At 42.1% G+C, this 17753-nt stretch overlaps 1 protein-coding gene across 6 annotated transcripts in view; it reads left to right on the forward strand.

The window, feature by feature from the left end:
• Positions 1–17753, forward strand: part of kif21a (kinesin family member 21A) — a 45240-nt gene that overhangs the window by 6892 nt on the left and 20595 nt on the right. For 3 of the 6 annotated variants that reach the window (XM_054776079.1, XM_054776084.1, XM_054776080.1), the window contains exons 2-12: positions 9355–9577; positions 11046–11228; positions 11795–11935; positions 12013–12144; positions 12225–12395; positions 13104–13219; positions 13304–13499; positions 13581–13770; positions 13851–13917; positions 14591–14776; positions 15821–15883. In XM_054776079.1, coding sequence (XP_054632054.1) covers positions 9355–9577; positions 11046–11228; positions 11795–11935; positions 12013–12144; positions 12225–12395; positions 13104–13219; positions 13304–13499; positions 13581–13770; positions 13851–13917; positions 14591–14776; positions 15821–15883 — 1668 coding nt within the window. The remainder of the gene's footprint in view (positions 1–9354; positions 9578–11045; positions 11229–11794; positions 11936–12012; positions 12145–12224; positions 12396–13103; positions 13220–13303; positions 13500–13580; positions 13771–13850; positions 13918–14590; positions 14777–15820; positions 15884–17753) is intronic. The other 3 variants (XM_054776082.1, XM_054776085.1, XM_054776083.1) reach the window with 1 other exon arrangement.

The raw sequence follows: 17753 nt of genomic DNA on the forward strand, positions 1-17753 counted from the left end.
GCTTTGCTTGTCTTGTGGCTGGTTTTAACATTACCTACATGAGTGTAATGACCCGAGGCTTACAGTGTATCCACTTATACAAGTCGTTGCATGCCGACAGCTCATTACATTCAACCTGCTAAAGCCCTAAAGATCTATTTAATGTCATTATGGTTGTGACTGTGGGCCCCATGCTGAGGCTTGGGATCAACAAGTCCTGGCAGAACACAATAGATGTACACTGTAAATAAAAGTATTTAGATGCAACACTTGACTAATTAAAAAGCCTGAATCTTAATTCTTCAGCTTTGCAAGATATTTGAGACAATTTTATGCTTCCAAATTTGTGGGAACACATTCAAGATTCAAGAGATTCAAGAGAGTTTTATTGTCATGTGCATGGTAAAACAGCAGTTATACTATGCAATGAAAATCTTATTCTGTTCATTCTCCCAAGAAAAGAAAGAAAAACACAAGAAAGAATAAGAACATAAGAAACATAAACACATATACATAAATACCAAGAAATTAAGCAACAACAACAGACGAGACATTAATACAAGTAAATAATACAAATAAATAAATAAATAAAGTGCTATGAGTGTGTGCGTGTGTTGCGTGTGGCGTGTCTGAGTGTTTCATTGAGAAGCCTGATGGCCTGTGGGTAAAAGCTGTTTGCCAGCCGTGTGGTCCTGGACTTCAAACTCCTGTAGCGTCTGCCTGACGGTAGGAGTGTGAATAATGAGTGTTGTGGATGTGTGCTGTCCTTGATGAGGTTGTGTGTTCTGCGTAGGACTCTAGATGTATAAATGTCTTGCAGTGAGGGGAGGGCTGCCCCAACAATGTTCTGTGAGGTCTTGATCACCCGCTGGAGTGCCTTCCTATCACGTGTTGTACAGTTACCGTACCAAACAGTGATGGAGGCGGTAAGGACACTTTCGATGGTGCATCTGTAGAAGCAACTCAGGATTGTGGTGGACATGCCAAATTTCCTCAGTCTTCTCAGGAAGTACAGTCTCCTTTGGGACTTCTTCAGAATTTGTTGGGTGTTGTGAGACCAGGTGAGGTCCTCGCTGATGTGTGTGCCACATTGGGGAAGACTTCTTTTTTTCCTGTTCCTCGTGCTCAATGCAAGGTCCATAAAGGCATGTTTATATGAGTTTGCTGTGGAAGAACAAGCCCAGGTTACCTCAGCAAATGGAAGCCTTTCAAAGTATTGTAAAAGGTCTTCCCAGAAGAGTACAAACTGCTCTAGGCTCTGTTTTCTTCACAATTCACTTCCTGTAGCTGTCCCAATACCTCCATGCCAGGAGCATATATTGCGTCATGTTTGGCTTTAATCTGTTGTCATCCGCCCTGAAGAATACACTGTAGCTGTTCTGTGTCGCACCTGAGTCGAGACGGTCAGACTATTGTGGCGTCTTTGCGCTGTGCAAATACAGTACTGTGCATGCTAGCTGGCTTTCGTGGATGAAATGCATGCTGAAGCAACAAACCTGCGAGAACAGCAGGGCCTCTGTTGAGCTAAGCAGGGATTAAAAAGCTTGGCGAGAGAAACGGTGCTTAAGAGTGCATCTAGCCGGCTGAGGGAGCTGGTTGCCAGGTCAACCACAACAGTATTTCCATTGCTTTTGCATGATGGCGCATTCTGACAGGACACACTGACTCCCTCTTTGGAGCAAGGAGGAGGACAATTTAGGAGCGCTGTGGCCAAAGTGCACATGCTCAGTGAGACTTGTCATCAAAGAAGGTTGCCAGCTTGTTGCTGCCGAGACATGCCGCTACAACACCTCTTTCACAAGAAGATCAGCTCATGGCAAACGCTGTGGAATCCTTGCAATCCGTTCAAAGAAAACCTCTGATTTGTTCACCTTTGGAAACAATGTATCCCGTAGGAAATAAATGGAAATGAAAATAATCTGTTCCAGGGTCAAACTGTTGCCATCATTAAACCTATATTCAGTTGACAGGCAATGTTTTCATTCACATTTTGATGTTCTCAACTGTCATATACACGTGTCAAGTTTTTCACTGTAAATAGTTCATGTAAAAAAAAAAAAGTTGGTCAAATTTAATTTTACATCCCCATGTGTATTATTATTATTATTATTATATTGTTGTACTTTAGTTAAGAACCGTAAGCATGGTCAGGTGTCATTCTTTCACAGTTTCCAGCCACAAGGGGTCTAATTTGTGTGCTATTTTGCGCGATTACTATGCCGTTGCTAATACCGAGCATGCCCAGACTGCATATACCACTGTTTGTGTTTTCTTGAAGGTTGGGAATTGGGCCCGACCGATATCGGCGGTCGGATTATGACATATCACCGATTAATCAATATCGGTGAAAATGTAGCCAATATATAACTTTTTGCTGCACTGCGATTCAGTCCCTCCCTCCCTGTGTCTCAGTGCTCTTCCCTCCGTGAGTACCTGGCCCCTCCCCTCACTGCTGCCGCTCTGTCTAAGAAGGAAGAGACTGAAATGTCGTAAGTTGCATCTCTGAGATGAAAATAGATGCAACTGTTAATTCACATGTCCACCATTATCCAAGACTATTATACAGCATTTTAAAGTGAAATAATAGTTAAATAATACTTCTAGGATTTCCAGGGGCTCATACATTCACAAGTTAGTCTTCATTTTATTTCCTCAGTCATCCGTGAAAGCAGACGTATTATCTTTGTGTTTCAGGCAAAACAAGATAGTCACACACATCAGCTTTGACTTTGAAAAAGAGCAATTGGCGTTTTTGCCTCTTTCTGATATCTTGCCAATCAAACTACTGTAGAAATATGTGCGTAAAGCGTGAGAACATTCCCATGCACAGTATGGGATTTATCCACTTGTATTTGTGCTTAGGAAAACGTGTTCATTTATGCACAACTCTTACCATGCGTACACACAAAACCTAGTGGTAGGACAGTGAAACTACAGATAGCTATGGTCCAACGCAGGCCACATCATCAAGCTATGTGCTTCACAACTTCACCATCAAACAAGACACCGCCCCTTCCCCCAGAGCAGACGAGCCGATGCCAAACGCAAAACCGGCCCCCAAAAGTTTTATTATTATTTCTCATTTATTTATTGTGCATGCACATATAGCAGTTTGTGCCAGTGACTCGTTGATTTGCAGTAGAGTGTTTGTCAGTTGATTGTGTATACTTCTCTACTTCAGTTTTGATGTCTTAGAAATTCCGGCGCGTATCAACCGTCAAGATCGGAAGCCAAAAATTGTGGATCGGGACATCCCTACGCAACACAGTGAAAATATACTCATCCAGCCTGAATCGCGCGCACGCACGCACACACACACACACACACACACACACACACACACACACACACACACAAACAGTAGAGGGTCCACAGTGGCCGGGATGCTCTTTTTGATGTGGGTCATGACTATCCTTTCAAAGCACTTCATTGCAATAGGAGTGAGTGCTATAAGGCCATTTAAGCAGGTCACGTTGCTCTTCTTGGGTACGGGCACTATGGTGGTGGACTTAAAGCAGGTCAGTACAGATGCTTGTGCAAACGACAGGTTAAATATGTCAGCAAGCACATCAGCCAGCTCTGATGAGCAAACCCGAAGCTGAAGCTGAAGCTGAAGCCCAATCCTGAAGATTGAATCGGGACATCCCTATTGTCAACTATACTGTATGTAAATATGTCTACTACTTTGGGCAATGCAATTGTAAAGTTGTTTTTCATGTCTAGAAGGCTCTAATGTTAAAAACCATATTTAGGTCGTAAACAGGTTTTCTATGCTTTAACTACAAAAATATTGCATTTATAAATAAGAATTTGACTTATCACGTTCAGGTGTGTAACCAATAAACCACGATAAACAACATCTTTTGTGACACCAGTCAAGGAACTTTTCTGACACCTTGTACTTCATTTTTTCTGTATGCTGGTTTCAGTGTAAATAGTCAGATCACCCCTGGTATATAGTATTGTTTACATTGGTTTCATGGAGCAGAAACATTTAGGAAGAAGTCAGTAGGCTCCAGGTGAGGACCAGGACTGGCCTGAGGCACTGCCGACAACCTGGACATACACTAGAAGTCGTCCATAGCAGCAGCAGCGGCAGCATGCAATGACACCAGCCAACAGCGCCGTCCAAAGCCCCTCTGAAGCCCCTGCTTTGTTCACATCCATTGAACCAAGATGGGAGTCTACCACCAGCTGGCTCCGAATGTCTTTGGCCACGCCCCCCTGTGTGACACGCCTTCAGAAACTGAATTGCTCAACCAGCGTGGGTCAGATCATATTTAAAATCAGTCTTATTCTTACTGTGACAGCACCGTTGCCTGTGAATGTGTAAAGACCGATTGACAAGTCAGTGGATCTGCATTGTATTAGTTTACTCACTTTTAATGTGTACTGTGTACTGAATCAAAGGTTCCGTATGAAAAAATCAGGTCACAAATCCATGTACTGTTTAACATGGCAAAAGTATAGAAGTGTCTGTTCAGTTAAGGAGTAGACCTAAAAGTGGACGTGCGACCACAAATAGGACGTGGATGTAATGCGGTAGCTTCCAGCAGAATGTCACAAATAGGACACAGACGGTCACAAATAGCTCTATTTGCACCGCCTGGTTATTTATACCAACAGAGAAGCCAGGGCTGCATTTTATCTGTAAACTGAGTCCTGTGTTCATGTCCAATAAACGTGACCGACCAACTACACGTCCACAACACCTGACCTAGAACTTAGTTTATCATGTTACTTTAACCATGCGGGCCCTCCCTTTCCTTCTCAGTTCATTACGCATTTTGTAACTTACAATCGTCAACCGACTTGGATAACAACAATTAAATTATGTATATCTCAATGTTAGAGAAAGAACCCAATTTATTATCATTTTTTTAAGTATATCATAATGTTGCTGATGTCAAAGGTCTTTTCGCAGCATGTTACTATTTAAAGCTTTGCTGGCTTAAATTTCCGGCTTTATTTCCTCATACGAGCAGGAACCCAATTGATTTTGAGCACTATCTGATACAAGATGCTTGAGGTAGCCAGTTCGGCTTGTTTTTATTGCCACCACTCTACCAGTCACTCTTCTGTCAATCATCTTTATTACTGTTGTTTGAGCAAGAACCCTACTAGTTTTAAAAGGATATCTGAGATATCTGAGATACCTGGGGTCAATGGTCAGATTTGTATGAAAACACATGTACCCCATCTACCACACATGTCACTTCTCTAGTTTAGGCTGTTTAATTATTGTCTTCTACATGTTCGATCCTTATTACTGTAGTTTTACAGGACATACTGTATGACCCAAAATGCTTGAGGTAACTGAGTTCAGACTGGTAGGTCTGGATCATTCCCCTTTTCTTAAAGCAAGAACCGTGTATGTTTTCTTTGTGAGAGAACTGGAGGCAGTTGAGGTCAAAGGTTGGAATGAGTTGTATGATTCCTGTCCCCTCTCGACTAAAGATATTGATTCTGATTTTTCAAGTACTCTTGTTGTACTGTATAGCTGAGCAAGAACCCTGTATGACTGAACCCTAATGTAGAACCCTATAATTTAAAGGAAAACTGCACTTTTTTTAAATGTTGCCCATCATCCACAATTCTTATGTGAGACATGAACACATCTTTCTCTTTTCTGTATGTTCTAAAGATATGAAAACAGCTAAAAAGACAGAGCTAAGAATGCACGGAAAGGGAAACACTATAAAGCCTTCTGAAAAATACTCCAAAAAGCGCCAAACGCTCCATTTGCATACAATGTGACATGCATATTTATCAAGCTACAGCGACATTGTTATTATTATTATTAACGTATTGACACCTTACCACACTGCACCGGCTAGCGACGAGCTTCACCACGCACTCGCCCGCAGCGTGTCACAACGTGCTCACAACACCTCAGGCCACTACTGAAGGGTAAAGCTACGTATTGGAGCTGCCGCGACTGCTGCTGGGTTTTTGTTTTTGAGTTTGGAAAAGTTAATTCTAGGTGTACGCGTTCGTTTCTGTGTTGCTAAGTGAAATCAATGTGCCCAGGAAGGAAGTTTCAGTAATGCTTAGAAGGACCAAAGTACGGCAAAATACTGTATTACATGTTATCGTGCATGTACCTGTTACTACATGGTCATAGCACGTATGTAAACCCTTGTTGGAGGTGTTTTAGTAGCAGTCTTTGTAGGCGGCATAGGTGTCCCACTACGTGCTGTCTTTTTTAAAAATCTGTTTTTATATCTTTAGAACACACAGAAATGAGAAACGTGTGTTCATGTCTCACATAAGGATTGTGGATGATGGGCAAAATTCCCAAAATACTGCAGTTTTCCTTTTATGCACAAGTTTTAATCTGCAAAGAAATCGTAAAGCCCAGTGGTTGTGAGGATAGGAATGTGTCCTAATGCCAGTCTTTCCTGCCCATGTTGACAGCTCCATTGGATCTTTCTGCAACGCCCCTGCTTGCCTTACCACCGACCCCTCCCTCCCCTGTTCGGCCTGCTCCACGACCTTTGACCTGCAGGAAGCGCCAAAGCCGTTATCAGCTTGACGCAGAGACTTTGCGCAACCTTGTTTATTTGGGAGGCCCATTTTCCAAAAGGGCTGTTCGGCTCAGGAATCAGCAGGGAATTCTGTGTGTATCCAACGCTCCATTAGTGGAAGATGAGGGGTAGAGCTCAGGTCAGCGAGGCCCCAGTGAAGCTGGCCGGCGCTCAAAGAGGCGCTGAGGCTTGTTTTTGCAGGCTGGCTCCCAGTAGTGGAGGTGTGTGGTGGATTTGTCTTTTGGGTTACTGTTGACAGTGGCACTGTAGTTCATGGAGGCGTTTTCTGGGAATATTACTGCACACCACCAAGCTTGACCTTTCTTAACCACACATTGATGGTTTTAGCATTAGCAGTCCTCCCTATATGTTGGGTAACAGATCAATCAGCAGGTGGAAATGAAAACAGCTAGCTCCTTGTGTGTCGCAATACAGTAGAACAGGCACTTGCATAGACATTTTGGGGGGCAGGTGCTCAAGAAAAAAGGGCACCCATCGCAAAAATTATTCATGAAATTATTATTATAAATATGTATATATAAATAAAATGTGTGTATATATAATAGATACAGTAAATTATATTAAATTATTCTGCAAATTTTGTAAACAAGATCTATGTTGTGCATAACAATGAACAATGACTTAAAACTGACAACACAAACACATTTCTTCTTTTTTTTTCCGCATTTGCTGACCATTGAAGCATCACACTAATATATCAAAATATACCTCACTTGAGACCTGCAGTATGTTTCATCTGAAAATTCTAATTTTAAATAAAAAAAAAAACACCACCTAGTGAACTTGTCTAATCTAAGTGTTTAAATTCTCTGCCTACCTTTTGTTAAGCATGACAGATGTCAGTAAATAGCTTTTTTTTTTTTTTTTTAGGATAGATTGGACTAGTAGAGACATAATGTTGTCAGTGCTGCTAATTTTGTGGTTAATTAAGCACACACAGTTGGCTTCAAAGGCAATATCAGAGGCGTAACAGAGGTGGGATGATGCCTGTCTTCCCCCCCTCTTGGCATCTTACTGTCAACCAGATCACTATTATATCCTTCCTGGATCGGATTATGTCTTTTAATTCATCCTCTGCTGGTTGCCATGACAACAACATTCTCTGTGTGATGCACCCGGTATCACGATATCAGTGTGCGGTTATACGAGCGTGTGAGGAGACAGATAATCTGCAGATCATATTTGGCGTTCAGTTGGAGTAGAAATAACTCTTCTTTTTGTGTGCTTCTGTGGGAGCCCCTGTCAGCATGACTGGACAGAGCATGCAGTCACTTGGAGTAGGCTACTGTATTTGGCAGTACGCTGTAAATGCTAATGTGAGAGTCTGTTATAACTTATTCATGTATAAGATGTCATGTTTTCTGTTATGTCTACTATATTGAGTAATACAAGTGTAAAGTTTACTAAAAATAAAAAAATATCCATTCACATTGGAAACTGTAAACCAAGGTTGTCCAAAGTGTGTTCCAGGGTCCATTTTTGGCCTGCGGCATATTCTAATGATGTTTGCATTGTCTTTAAAGTCAGTGCTCACTTACATGGAGCCCAATCGCCTCTGTGTGTTATAAGCCACGATCACTGCACCAAATGAAACCAACACACATAAGTCAATAACTTAATCTGTTGAAGATTTAAAAACATTAGATAACATCACACATTTCTTATGACACAAACTAGGTGGAAAAAGTTTGGACACTCCTGGGTTATTTACTTCTTGATTTTTCCCGTAGTTGACAAATGTTGTATTCCGCTGTCACATTTCTAACTACGTCTTACTAATGTAGCATGTCCAAAACAAATAAACCATACCATACCATTGATGTCTTTTTTACACCATCTCTTATCTCAATCAGTTCATGGCCGGTGCAAGCTAGACAACACGTCTCTGCAGATGACCTTTAACCCCAACCTTTCCTGACCTCGAACCTCAACTCTGTCCCTCAGTCCATATCCCCAAAAATAGACGAGAGAGGGCAACTGCTACTTTTTTACATCCCCTCCGTCGATACAGTGATCATTTTACATTTTCAGGAATGTAGCCGGCGTCTTTGCACACTCAGGTGACAACGTGGCATAAATTGACGGGATTACACAGCTAATTACAGTTTGATCTCTCTGAGAAACAAAGACTGGTTTTTACATGCTGTTTAGGATTACGCTTATCAACATTCTTGCGACCAGAGGCTACATGTCCATGCCTTTTGTAATTTAGCATCCCAATACTTTTGTCCAAATAGTGTGTTCTTTAAAGCTTTTCACATGAAGTAAATGTCTTTGTCAACGGGTGACCATTACCTCTGTCTTCATCGGACTGTGTAGTTTGTGTCAGGATCCAGAGTCTGATTCATGGACACAATGGCCGTACTGTGCTGGGCTCCCAGCATTGTTCTCCCTGTGCTGGAAAGCACAATGAGGCTGTTATGCACGCTAGACGGCGATGCTGTCAGGTGCTTTTCATCCAACCCGGCCGAGGAGAGCTGCCTTTCTGTCTGGATCAAAATCAGACCTCGCACAAGGACCGCACAGAGCATGAAAACAGTCTTCTGCCGTGTCCATGCTAAGCTTCTGTCGCTTGTGCGTCAAGGCTGTGCTCTGCAGATGTTTAATGGACCTGACTTGTTCATCAGTGTGATGGTTACGCAACTAGACAAGCAAAGGAGACGGAGTCATGGTGTTGACAAGCATGATAATTCCTGCACACTGTTAGCATGGACATTCAAATGGTCCAATATCAGTCAAGCTCAATCAACAAGCCTTCAAGACTTTCTTGATTTGAACATTAGTGTGAAATTGCAGTAAATGTTATATTTTGTGTCTTTTTGTGCAGGATCCGTCCTCAGCTGGCCCGGGAGAAGATTGAAGGATGTCACATATGCACTTACGTGATGCCAGGAGAGCCTCAGGTCATCCTGGGCAAGGACAAGGCCTTCACCTACGACTACGTTTTTGACATGGACTCCCAGCAGGATGCCATCTACGGCACCTGCACGGAGAAGCTGATTGAGGGCTGCTTCGAGGGCTACAATGCCACCGTCTTTGCATACGGACAGGCGAGTCTTTATGCTCCAAGCCACAGCTGCCGGCCCCCTGGGGAGCTTGGTGGCTTGGACGAGTGTGCGCACTGGTGTCTGGCGACTGAGTGGCAGGGCTGGTGCTTTGAGAGGAGAGATAATGTACAGTATTTGGCCACAATCTAATGGGAGCCAATACAAGAAATGTATAAAAATGTTAATCTCAAATGTCATCTGCAGCGGTGTACCTATAGTATCACACAGATCACCTCACACTACTGCAAACTCATGTTGAAATGTGATTACAGAGTGTTTCTATGTAAGCTTAGGATAGTCCCAAGTCGAAAAGTTTAGCTTATCATATAGCAGTAAGCACCATATCATGCGCTGTGTTGACTATTTCAATACAGTCGACCCCGCTATTTGTGGGAGTTACGTTTCAAGACCCCACAAAAAAATGCAAATAATGGATACACTAGGGGTGTCACAAGGCACCCAACTCACGAGACAAGACGGTGCATGAGATTGGGTCCACACGGATGAGACATGGTTTTAGCATTAATTTTAAGAAAAGCACAATGAAAAAATGTGATTGTAAAAACGTTTTTTTTTTAAATTTTTATATAGCCGCATCACAAAACAATGCAGGTGTGTTTTGAAATGTTTATCTTCTCAATGCCTTTTGAGGCCAAACAAACCACAAATGGTATGATAATACATAATTAGAAATAATATCATAATAATGCAATACTTTTAATATGTCATCGTTCACATATATTTTCGTGTTTCATGTATTCGTACTAATGTTTGAAGCATTTTTTGAAATGCTGGCTTTTCAACTGTATTAAAAAGCAGCATTTCTTTTGCAATGACTTTCTGTGAACGCTCACAATTTTGCACTCTTTCATTTGTACTGTGTTTACTTTGTCAACCAAACATCTCAGTGAGTGTTGGCTCTCACTGTGTGCTGATTTTTTTGTTTTTGTTTTTTTCCCACATGGGAAAACTAGGTCAAGGGGATATGTTTGAGGCGGGCAAGTTTGTTTTGTTACATTGTGATGTGGGTGACACATGCGATCGATCCACACTTTTGATTGATGTAATGGCCACCCCTGCTCTAAACCCTTTAATATGCCTCGGTTACTAAACGCATTCTAAATTCAGTTTTACACATTAAGAAACAATTACAGGCATATAGTATACAGTATTGTAGCTAGAGAATGTACAAAACATTTAGTTACAAAACATCACATCTTGTCAAAGCATCTTCCTGCTGAAAAATGCTGATTGAAGTTACAAAACATCACATCTTGTCAAAGCATCTTCCTGCTGAAAAATTCTGATTGAATTTACTTGACAGTGCCCTCTGCTGAATTCATAGCTGCTGCAGTCTTTTCCTCTGCAGGAAGCGCTGTCAAAGCACATTATATTTACATTATCGTACAAAAATATTCACAGTTCATAAGCGGGGATTTACTGTATTCAATATTGTTGTCTCTCCATGCAGACTGGTTCAGGGAAGACGTACACCATGGGCACGGGCTTTGACGTCAACATAGCAGACGACGAACTGGGCATCATCCCCCGCGCTGTCCACCACCTCTTCAAGGGAATAGAGGAGCGCCGGCAGGCCGCCCAGGAGCAGGGTCGCCCTATGCCCGAGTTTAAGATCAACGCTCAGTTCCTGGAGGTAGCGGCACACTTCAACGCAGTAGACGTCACGGCTCAGTGCTGTGTCATTGACACCGTCCGCTTAACAAGCTGACAACTGAAGTTCAGCAGCTGTCATCGGGGTCGGGGGTGGGTTGGTGGGGGGTGCTGATGGAGGAGTTAACGAGGAATGATTTCAGGAGGCACTTGTGTTGCTCCGTCACTCTGTGACACTGCTCACATTCCTAAAAGATGACCCGGAACACGAGAGGTGCTAAAATGTGGACACCTACAAATCAAACTTCCACACCATGAGAATTGTACTTTTATCTTCACCAGGAGTTTGCATGTTCTCCCCGTGCTTACGTGGGTCTTTTTTGGGCAGTCTGACTTTGGATATAGGATCATTGGAGATTCTTCCATTTTTCATCGATGTGAGTGGGAGTCTACATGTGTCCAGTAATTGACTGGCGACCAGTACAGGGTATACCCCGATGTCAGCTGGGATAGGCTCCAGCTCAGCCATGACCTTGATGAGGACAACCGGCTAAGAAATGAATGAATTTTATTCATATACATTTTTGTCATTGTGTGACTCCTGTGCAGCTTTACAACGAGGAAGTTCTGGACCTCTTTGACTCCACGAGAGATATGAAGCAGAAGTCTCACGTCAAGATTCACGAGGACGCCAACGGAGGCATCTACACTGTGGGCGTGACCACACGCACAGTGTCCTCAGAGGCTGAGGTAGCGTAGTCAATATAATGTTTTCACAGCCAGCTTTCCCAGTGACCTCTCAAATAATTACTACATCCCCTCCTCAGATGATGCAGTGCCTCAAGCTGGGCGCTTTGTCTCGTACCACCGCCAGCACCCAGATGAACGTCCAGAGCTCCAGATCCCACGCCATCTTTACCATCCACCTGTGCCAAGTCCGCGTCTGTGCCTCTGACAATGTTAGTTAGTACCATTTTTACTGAACTACACCAAAGCTCCTTGAAGGCATACTGTCTGCCACGCCTGTTGTTCCTCGCAGCATGAAGATGAAGCTGACAACAGGGTCTCCAACGGCAACGGCGACATGGATGAGTATGAGACTCTGACAGCAAAGTTTCACTTTGTGGACTTGGCCGGCTCTGAAAGACTGAAGAGGACCGGTGCCACAGGAGACCGAGCCAAAGAGGGCATCTCCATCAACTGTGGACTGGTGAGAAGTTATAGCCTTGCACTGACATCTAGTGGATGAAATGTGTAATTGTTTTATTTGAGGTGATTATTTAAGACGGTACTTAGTGCATTAAAACACTGGAACAGTACCTCGACCTAGATTATGCCCCTTTTTAATAAACTATACAGGAATTCCACTGGCCACTTTGTTAGGTATACAATTTAACAACATCCAGTACACACAAACTGGTTTATTTGTTTCAGACATGCTTAAACGAGTTCATAGCTAGGAAGAAGAATGGCTTATTTAATCATACCCATTATCCAAATCTTAGCGATTATGGATAATTCATCTGTATTACGACACACTCCCCTAAATTATTAATACAATACAAAAATAACTTAACTATATGTGTGTGTGGTGAGACAGTCCATCGATGGAATTTTTTACATTTTTAACAAGCCTGAAGCAGACTCTTGTGATTGCAGTCTGTCAAAGAGAACAAAAGTGAAATTGAAGATAAATTAGACATCGTAAAATGCTTGGAAAACATGAAGGATAAAGATGGCATCCTTGAACATGTGAAAGGATCTGCTCCTATGAAATGGAGTAAAGAACCGACAGCAATATTGTATAGTGTTAAAATATATGGCACACATGGCATTTTGCACTCTACCTCTTCTTCCATCTACATTTCCTAACAAATCAATTTGAATTTACCTGCTCTTATGTCTCATGTCGCTAAAGCTTGCTCTGGGCAATGTAATCAGCGCTTTGGGCGACCGGAGCAAGCGGTCGTCACACGTGCCTTACAGAGACTCCAAACTCACCCGGCTTCTGCAGGACTCATTAGGAGGAAACAGGTTAGTGGAAAGTTGTTGTTTTTTTGTTTTTTTTTTAAGTATTTACTTTCTATTGAACGACACTAAGGGTCCTTGTGGCTTCAGCCAAACAGTGATGATCGCGTGTATCAGCCCGTCCGACCGCGACTTCATGGAAACGCTCAACACGCTCAAGTATGCCAACCGAGCCAGGAACATCAAGAACAAGGTGATGGTGAACCAGGACAAGGCCAGCCAGCAGATCAGCGCCCTGAGGACGGAAATCGCTCGGCTGCAGATGGAGCTGATGGAGTACAAGACGGTGAGTGATAGCCTAAACTCACCTCTTTTATTTTAAAAGATGGACGCCGATCTTCGGAATGTTGTCGTCCATCCGCTGCAGGGTAAACGCTTGGCAGGCGAGGATGGCGTGGAGAGCTTCAGCGACATGTTCCACGAAAACGCCATGCTGCAGACGGAGAACAGCAACCTGAGGGTGAGAGTGAAGGCCATGCAGGAGACCATTGATGCTCAGAGAGCTCGACTCACCCAGTTGCTCAGCGACCAGGCCAACCAGGCTCTCGCCAGGGCCGGTAGGTACCATCCTCACCACCAAACCACTGCATAAACACTGAAAACAACCGCCTATGTAAGGCTTTTGTTCCTTGTTCAGGTGAAGGAGGCAGCGAGGAAATTGGCAACATGATCCAGAGTTACATCAAAGAGATTGAAGACCTTAGGTAAATATTATACTATACAGAGTTAGTATAGCAGGAGCCTAAATGCACCGTGTATTGTTGAAATAGTAAGGGTTCTAAATCGGAGCCCTGAGGAATACCAAAACAGCAGATGTGGAGTTAAGCCACGTTTACACTTGCACACATTTTGTCCCTGCAGTGCTGTGCAATTTTGCATGCCAATGAGTAAGTTCGTTGTAAACCGGTGTGAAGTATGTGTGAACTATGCAAAATTTCTGGCACGCATAATTTTCGTGAACTAGTCATGAGTGCACCGTGAACGCACCACCGCAAATGCACTGCAACCTATGCGCAAACAATGCGGGTGGTGCGTATCGAAGCATATCTCGTTCACATGAATGGGTTAACTTTTCCACCACCTATGACATGCACTAGACTTGACTTAGGCTTAATTAAGTTGTGAGGGAGCATAGCATTTCATGACAATGCGCACCACAAATTGCATTTCAATTGTGGAACTTATGCGCAAACTAGTGTTCACGCTTTTCAGGCGTGCCTTCGAAATGACACACATAGCCATGTCAGATTGCGGGACAATGCGGAGGCAAAATGCATGCAGGTAAACACCGCTTTAGACTCCAGCTGAACTACTAACACGTTAGCTTTTATTTGCCTGGGAATAAGTCCTCTAACTCGAGTGTGCTCTGGTCCTCAGAGCCAAACTTCTGGAGAGCGAGGCGGTGAATGAGAACCTGCGGAAGAATTTGTCACGTGCCTCCAACCGCCAGTCGTTCTACGCAGGCTCCATGCTGGCACCCGAGAAGGAGACATCAGACATCATTGAGCTGGCCAAGAAAGACCTGGAGAAACTGAAGAAGCGTGAAAAAAAGAAAAAGAAAAGGTAATCAGTGATAGACAAACAAGTCAAAGATTGGCTGTTTTGCTCCAGCTTGACTGGCTCTGCTTCTCATGATTTCAAACTGCCTACATGTTTTTAAATGGTGGAAATTGGTGAAGTAAAACAAGATTTCTGATCACTAATGTTCACCATGATCTTGTCAGTGTCATCACGTTATTTCTCAGTTGTAAGCACTTTTGCCACAGGAAGGCAGACACTTTCTAAGTGAAAGTAAACTGGCAGCGTATCATGGTGGAAAAAAAACAATCAATCAAAGCATGAACAGCTGTTTGGTTGCAGAGGGAGAGAGGGAAATGTTAGCCAACAGTGCCATCCAGTGGCCAATTGATGCAAAGGTGCACATCGTGGCTTTGAAAGGCCAACACAGGCATGACTATTTCCTCTAGGTGATCAAGTTTGTTATATTCAGCTTTCTTGAGGTGGACAGAAACATTTTTTGGGAATGAGACCCATTTGTTTCGTATGCAGTTACTAAATTGTAACTGCCTGAGTTATGCTGTTTGTTTGCTAAAAGTATACATGCATTTTGGAATTCTAGGTTCATTACTCATTACACATTTTTACACACAAAAAAAATCCAAAGTTTTTTGGATGATTTTAGTGACAATATGTTAATACTATAATAAAATAACTGTACAATCACACATTTGATGTTATGCTGAAAAAAAAAGAAACCAACACAGGCAAGATAACTCTTTTTTTTTAGGTGAGATATAAAGGTCAACAAGAAAGTATGTAAAAATGCTAAAGATGATCCTGGACTGTTAAATGTTAAATTTAGTATTTTCAAATAATTCTGTGCACTCTGGTCAGAATTCTTGTTTGACTTGGCACAGCTGCTTTGAGACATTTAATCACACATCAGTGGGTTTAATGTAAATGAACAGTGTTAAGACACAATGCTAGTGTGCTTGAGGAATGAGTAGATCTTGAATTCTAGCAAAAGCTGGTTTTCATCTGACCGCTCCTTCCTTCCTTTCCTCATCTCTCTTCCCTCCCCTTTAACCTTACACCCCTCCCCTGAAGACTCCATCAGCTGTTGGAGGAGCGAGAGAGGGAGGAGGTGGTAGAGGAGGTTGAGGACGTCAGGTTTGTTTGCTTCCACGCTTCCACCCCTTTTTAATGTATCATCATGAACCATTGATCTCACACTTGCTTTTAAGTCACCCATCATTTCAAACATTTTTCAGTCCAAGGTTAATTTGCTCTTCTATTCAAATCTGTTCAGGTTTTGTGTTGCTGAAGGTTTGAAACATCTAGATGTGTTTCAAAGGTGCTATAATGAGACATTGCTAACCCTGTTTGGATAAGAGTTATCCAACACATCTGCAGCATGGATTAACTCTCACTTTTTATTTTGATGGTTTAATTTTAACAACAACCCGCTGCTGTCTTTTTCTCTATCAAGCTGGTGACCTTCTTATGCTGCCCCTTCATACTCTCACCATCCTAACCACTAGGTAACGACGTCAAACTGCTGCCTTTACAAAGATAACTTGAATGTAGATGTACTTGAATGCTCGGCTAAATACTAATATTGATGGTGTCAATCACAGTGTGGATCAAAATCTCTGTAAAGGCAGATTTTTTATACAGCTCTTGTATTGGATCTCTTTAGTGTACCTAATGATGTGGTTGGCAGGGGTGTCCAAGCTTTTCCTCTGAGGGCCAAATACTGAAAAAAGTTTGATATTTTTGGAATAGTTTTAAAACGGCTTAAAAAAAAGCCTGTTAATTACACTTTAAAATGGTGCCACATTTGTAAGAAGCATGCATTTGTGGGATGAGCAAAATGGGTATGTGGGAGGCATCCATGGAAAAATTTGCCAGATCTTCTCTGCCAGTATCAAATCCCTTATTCGGACTCTTGTTTGGTGTTTGATGGATTGAATGATTGAAATTTGAAGAAACAAGACATTGGCAACTTAACAATTGATTCATTTATTCAACAGGAGCCTCAGTAGCATGTGGAAGAATTATTTCGCTTCGAGGTTAACATGGCTAATGTGTAGTGAAGTGCAGATCGATGCTGAAATAGCGATACCAGCTCTTGATACTCTTGATTCTCAAATCAAAATATCGGTGCTTTTGATACTTCAGTCATTTGAGGTCATGTTTGTTTGTTGAAACAACGGCCAATAGTAAACGGAGCCATGTGTGAATTGTAAAAAAAAAAGTTTTCATTCTTATAGTAGTTCTCAATTAGTCTTTTTAAAAATATATATACTGTATATATTTTTGTATTTATTATTTGTTATTGTTTAGAATACAATTTTCACATTTTATATGATTTTATCCTCTTGTTTTTTCTGTTGTATATTAGCTTGGCTATATTGTAAATCACCCCGCTACCTCAATGTACGTAGGATTTAGAAAAAGCATATATTTTTAATGACTTTAATTATTAAATTATTAATTTAATAATTGATTACATTAGTAGTTAAATTAATAATGCAATAAAATGTCCTGTATTCTTTATGCTATGATATGAAATACATTTGAAAAAGTAGTGTATCAGACACAGGTCAGTTTGCACTCTGTATGGGATCGGTATTGCCAATATGAGCCTGAATTTTACTCTGTATCGGATCAGAAACGAAATCAGTGGTATTGCACATCACTACTAATCTGTCTTAGCTGAGCTATTGATGGTCTGCTTTTAATCAGACCCGTAAGGAACGTGTTTACAGTCGTCCCTTGCCATTTCACGGTTCAAATTTCGCGGGTGCTCTCTACCACAGTTTTTAAAATTAAATTATCGCTGTTTCATGGTTGAATTCGGCCTATTAGTCAAACTACAGTCAAACCTGTCTTAGCAGCCACCTGTATAGAACGGCCACCTGCCTATAGCAGCCACTGGAAAATCCCCTGCAGCAAATTTACATGTTATAGACCCTGTGTATAGCAGTCACCTGTCCAAGGCGGCCAGCGGCCACCCATTTTGTCTCCCTTGGTCAAT

This window comes from Dunckerocampus dactyliophorus, chromosome 5, assembly GCF_027744805.1.
Source record: "Dunckerocampus dactyliophorus isolate RoL2022-P2 chromosome 5, RoL_Ddac_1.1, whole genome shotgun sequence".
Classification (NCBI taxonomy): Eukaryota; Metazoa; Chordata; class Actinopteri; order Syngnathiformes; family Syngnathidae; genus Dunckerocampus; species Dunckerocampus dactyliophorus.